We start from the raw sequence: 5,290 nt of genomic DNA on the forward strand, positions 1-5,290 counted from the left end.
TCATGTTGTCAGGGGGGACCATTCCCTGGAGAAGGATGTCATGCTTGGTAAGGTGGAGGGTCGATGAAAGAGGGGAAGGCCTTTGACGAGATGGATTGACATGGTGGCTGCGACAATGGACTCAAGTATAGCAAGGATCATGCAGCTGGCGCGGGATTGGGCAGTGTTTCGTTCTGCTGTGCATGGGGTTGCTATGAGTTGGAAGTGACTTGACGGCACCTAACAACAACAGCAGCAACCTGGGAGCCTTTCTTTTGAAAGGGAGCCCAGACGCAGGGGAGGGAGTTGAAGGTCAAAGGAGGAGGTTTATTATGCTCAGCACCTTCCCCCCGAGTCCCTCACAAGCACTCAGGTCCCCCCACAGAGCTATATGTAGGCATGTGCACATGGCCCTATTTACAGAAAGCCCTGATTTCTGCCTTTAAGACTGTTTCCTCCAGTTGCAAAGAATGGACACTGTTGGTTTCTTTTCACATATAGGAAACATCCTTGCTGCCCGTCATGAGTGCGAGCCTCTGTGCCCACCTGGGCACTGCTTGGTGCCATTTCCTCTGCAAGGTGCAGGGGCTGTCAGCCCCAGTTCACCACCAGCCAGCAACCCTGAGGGCTGCAGGGGCTGAGGACAGGCACCTAACTGGGGCTTGTACCACAGTCAGGAAACCACAGACCCCAGGCTAGTGTCCACACTGCCCCATCCCTCAGGCTTTCCAGACCAGACTGCCTCCTGTGCTGGGAGGACATCTGGTAGTGCCCTGCAGGCAGGAGAGGTGGCAGCGCCTGTCTCATCACCGCGTCCCACCCTGAGTTAGACGTCTGCCGAGTGTGTGTGCTGTGTGTCATTCTCTCTCTCCTCCGTGTACTTAGGGCAACGAAGCTCGGGAAGGCAGGAGTCCATCCTGGTTCAACCCTGCAGAAGCTGTTCAAGTCATGCGTTACTGCTGCCTGCTTGCCCGCAGCGTCTCAAGCCAGGTGTCGGCAAGCGACATTGGTGTGATCACGCCCTACCGGAAGCAGGTACAGAGCCTCACCCTGGAGGCCACTGCCCCGTCCTCTGGTCAGTACCATCCCAAGGCAGGCCCCAGCCTGTGGCGCACAGGGACAAGTGCCAGTGTGCGGTGCCAGTGATGCCCTCAGTCAGGGTCTGCTCCAGCCCCAGCTCAGCCAGCCGCCTGTTTGTGATGGCCACGAACCCGGAATGGCCTTCACGTGGCTAAATGTTTATATAAACCAAACCACAAACGAAACTTACTGCCATGGAGTGGGTTCTGATTTAGAGCGACCCCCAGTGGGTTCCGAGGCAGTGCATCTTTATGGAAGTCGATTGCCCTGTCTTCCTTCTACAGAGCACCTGGCGGGTTTGAACTGCCAACCTTTTGGTTAGCAGTGCATTGCACCACCAGAGCTTGCTTATGTGAGGACCTGTGAAATACACCTGGTTCTGCTCTTGACCCCCAAAGCCTGACATGTTCATTATTGGGCCCTGTAAGAAAAAGTGCCCGCCCAGCTCTAAGGGGGCCCTGCTGCATTTGGGTGGGATGAGTCTGTCTTTCGTGTAACTCTTTCCTATGACTACAAGACAGGCAGCGTTCTGGACCCCAGGTGCCAAGTCCCAGTAACATGCTGGGACAAGCAGAGGCCCTACCTGGAGTGGGCCGTGGGGCTGATGGACCTCCCATGCTAGACACATGTCCCTGAGCTGCACGGTCCGCCCCCTGCTCGCCGTCTCTGGCACCACCCCCAGACCTGAGCGTTGTCGGCCCTCAGGACGGGGTGAGCTCCCTTCGCCTGCGACTGGGACGCTGCCGGCCCCCGTCTTGCCCTGTCTGGGCAGTTGTCATCTGCCTGTGTGGGGCCTCTCCTACAAAGCTGTGCTTCTTGGGGACAGACTCATAGCACCTGTTCAGCCCCAGGAGCTCAGGAGTGAAGGGCCCCGGGTGTTGTCACTGTTGCACGGTGCACATCTGCTCGCCGTCTGCCAGCAAAGGTTAGGTGGTTCCTGATCCTCTGTGTGGTCGACACCGCCTTACACCTCACGCCCGGGCACACGTTCTGGGTTAGAGTTGCTGGGTGACGAGGCAGGTGAGGCTTCCACGCCCCCAGGTGTCGTGCCCAGTCATGGTTCACACACTCCAGTGGTGTCCCTGCAGCTCTGCAGGGAGAGGGGCACAGGTGTGTTCCCTCCAGTTGTGATTTCTGTGTGTGTTTGTAGCCATCTCTTCATGTTTTCCTGACTATGCCTGTTAAGGTCTCCTGCCCATTTCTCATTGATCTGGAGTGCTTTTTCTCATCAGTGTGTGGCTTTCAGCACACTCTTCGGGACAGCTCCTGGTGCTTACATGTGTTAACACAAGCATCCCGGCTGTGCGTGTTGTATTGACTTATTTCTAATGTAATACGTGTGTTAATTTCATTGTACGTAAATAATTCCCTGTATGGTGTCTGATCGCCCCTCATCTATGAGACCCTTCGCTGTCCTGAGAGCAGAGGAGTCCTGTGGTCCCCCTCAGAGTCTGACTGTGAATGCTCACATGTAGACCTTGAAACCACCAGGAATTTCCTTTGGAACAGTAGGAAACCAGGATAGGCCTCCGGTTTTCCTCACCCCGCTGGGGTGCAGGCCATCTTCCCGCCAGCTCTCTGTGAGCATCTTACTGAGTGACGGTGTCTGCCAGCAAGGTCTTCTGTGTGGCTCTGGCCAGTGGCCGTGGGTGTCCCAGCAGCAGCACACCTGTGTCTTTTACCAGACTCAGGACACAGGCCGCTGGGGAGAGAGAACCCCTGGCAGTGGTCCTTCTGACCCACCCTGGCTGTTGGTGGCTCTGTTCTCTTCTTCGTGAAATTTAGGAAATCCACAGTTACGTGGGCGTTCTGTCCCGTGTTGCCCATTGTCTTGTGGTGTACACACCAGCTAAGAAACCAGCTGTGTCTCAGTTTCATGTCATCTCAGGGCTGTCTTTGTCTCAGCTTCTCACGTTTCCCCTTCGCTCGTGATGTGCTTTGCTTTCACCACAGACCTTTGAGGTGTGGTCTCTGCATCCCACTGGGCACTCACCCAACATGGGCCTCAGCCTCAAAACTGCAGTTCTGGTCCGTGGCTGGCCCCACCACCCCCTCTGACGGGGTCCACCCCTGTGTCTGGCCAGCTCTCCGAAGGTGGGTCTCTCTCGCTCTGGACACCTGGATCATGGTTCTCGGCATTGGCTTCCCATCACGACAGCTCTGCCCAAGGGCAAGCCGAGCGTCTCCCGTCATTGGGTCTGTTTCCTTACCGGGCTGTTTCCCGGGACTGCCCTGTTTGCTTGCGGCACTGTTGCTGGCTCTGTCTCTGAAGATCTGAAGCCGCCTTATTCCAGAGCCTTTTCTGTTGCTCTCGCCTCCCCCCACCTCCAGAGCAGGGCCTCCTCTTGCTGAGTTAGTGATAAACCGACAGCTGCCGTCGGGGTGACTCTGGCACGTGCGACCTGGCAAACAGCACAATGGATGCCATCTGCTCCTGCGCCATCCTTACGGTCAGCATCATGCTGGAGTCCACCCTTGTGACTATTGGGCCAGGCCCTCACTGGGTGTCCTTGCTGCCCTGGCTGGCACTGTACTTCAGCAAACACAGTGTCCCCTTCCAGCGAGTGACCCTCAGACGATGTGTCCAGAGCAGGCCTTTCTTCACAGCCTGTGTTAGTCTGGAAGCTTCAATGAAACCTGTCCCCCATGGGTGACCCTCCTGGTAGTGGAAACACCAGGGGCACAGCCTCCAGCCTCACGGCACACGCAGCTCCATAGATGACACGCGACAGCCTGGCTTGTTGACTGGCATGACTCCTGTCTGTGCTTCTCGTCTGCTGGTTGCTTGCCCACCAGCCCTCGACCCTCATTCTAAGCTGCTGCTGTCATTGTCCCTCAGGCCTCAGGGCTATGGGGTCACCTAAAGGAGGTCTTGGGGCCCCTCTGGCCTTAGCAAGTACTTTGGGTCCTGAGGCCTAACCTGTGGTGGCCGCCGTACACAGAGGTCAGCTCAGTCCACCAGTAGCCGCACCCCTCCGCTCGCTCCCAACACGCACACTCTCACCCTCTTAGCTCTTTGCTGGAGGGAAGAGGGAACACTGCTCTCCTGGTGTCTGCAGTAGACGTCTGTCCATCAGTGGCTTTGATGAGATGTTGATGGAATGAGAAATCAGAATTTAAAATAAACTTGCATACTTACTAACGTGCACCATGGTAAGTAAAGAAGGCGCCAGACTGATAGACGGTGTCTTTTTGTGACCTGCTATCAAGGTGGAGAAAATCCGAATCCTGCTGCGCACCGTCGATCTGATGGATATAAAAGTTGGGTCCGTAGAGGAGTTTCAAGGACAGGAGTATCTGGCCATCATCATCTCAACCGTAGGTATCCCTGCTTTGGGTGGGGTGGCCAGTGTGTTTGAAGTCATTGAATTTTACTGTGTTTTTGGACACTAAATGAAATGACAGGGACTGACCAGGGACACAGTCACAGGGTGGTGATTCTAGGACCCCAGTGGGCAGCCAGGCAATGATGGTCAAAAGTTCTTTAAAAATAACAACCTGAAGATCGGGAAAGAAAAAGAATCCAGACAGAAATGATAATTGCCTGGGAGGAGGAGGGACGAGATGTTGAAAGAAAAGAGGGCTGCAGTGTTAGCAGAGAGTGTTGGCTGGTTCAGGGACAGGGTGCCAGCGGGGGACCTCGCTCTTTCCCTCCACTGCTGCCCCACCACCACTGCTGCCGCCTGCCTGACGCCAAGCTAATTCTGAAAACCCCACTGTTTATTCCTCAGTGTCCCTTATTAAGCAGTACATGTTCATTGCAGACGAGTTAGAAGGTGCGTGGAGGAAAAAGCACGCAAAACCGTCTGGAAGCCCCCCCAGCGGTAATCCTGAAGCATGGGGTGGGGAGCGTGCAGACCCAAGCTGGAGGAGGGCCGGGCCAGTGCGGGATTTCTCTAACCGAGAACGGGCTCCCCCATCTCTAATCCTTCCTAACACTTCAGCACGCGTTTCTCTCAGGCCAGCACATCCACATTGCCATCTCCGCATCTTTGTGTTGTATAGGTGCGATCCAACGAAGACAGGTTTGAAGACGACAGGTTTTTTTTGGGGTTTTTGTCCAACTCAAAAAGATTTAACGTAGCCATCACTCGACCCAAAGCATTGCTGATTGTGCTGGGGAACCCGCACGTCCTTGTCCGAGTGAGTCCACTAAGCCCTGTGCCTGCGGTCTGGGGTACGGCTGGGCTGGGAACCCACACGTCCCGGTCCAGATGAGTCCACTCGGTCC

At 55.6% G+C, this 5,290-nt stretch overlaps 1 protein-coding gene across 1 annotated transcript in view; it reads left to right on the forward strand.

The window, feature by feature from the left end:
* Positions 1-5,290, forward strand: part of MOV10L1 (Mov10 like RISC complex RNA helicase 1) — a 75,624-nt gene that overhangs the window by 69,588 nt on the left and 746 nt on the right. Inside the window, exons 23-25 of the mRNA XM_007954761.1 lie at positions 865-1,014; positions 4,270-4,377; positions 5,065-5,202. Of these exons, the coding sequence (XP_007952952.1) occupies positions 865-1,014; positions 4,270-4,377; positions 5,065-5,202 (396 nt within the window). The remainder of the gene's footprint in view (positions 1-864; positions 1,015-4,269; positions 4,378-5,064; positions 5,203-5,290) is intronic.

Source organism: Orycteropus afer, unplaced genomic scaffold (assembly GCF_000298275.1).
Source record: "Orycteropus afer afer isolate SDZICR_OR568_19922 unplaced genomic scaffold, OryAfe1.0 scaffold00471, whole genome shotgun sequence".
Taxonomy (NCBI): Eukaryota; Metazoa; Chordata; class Mammalia; order Tubulidentata; family Orycteropodidae; genus Orycteropus; species Orycteropus afer.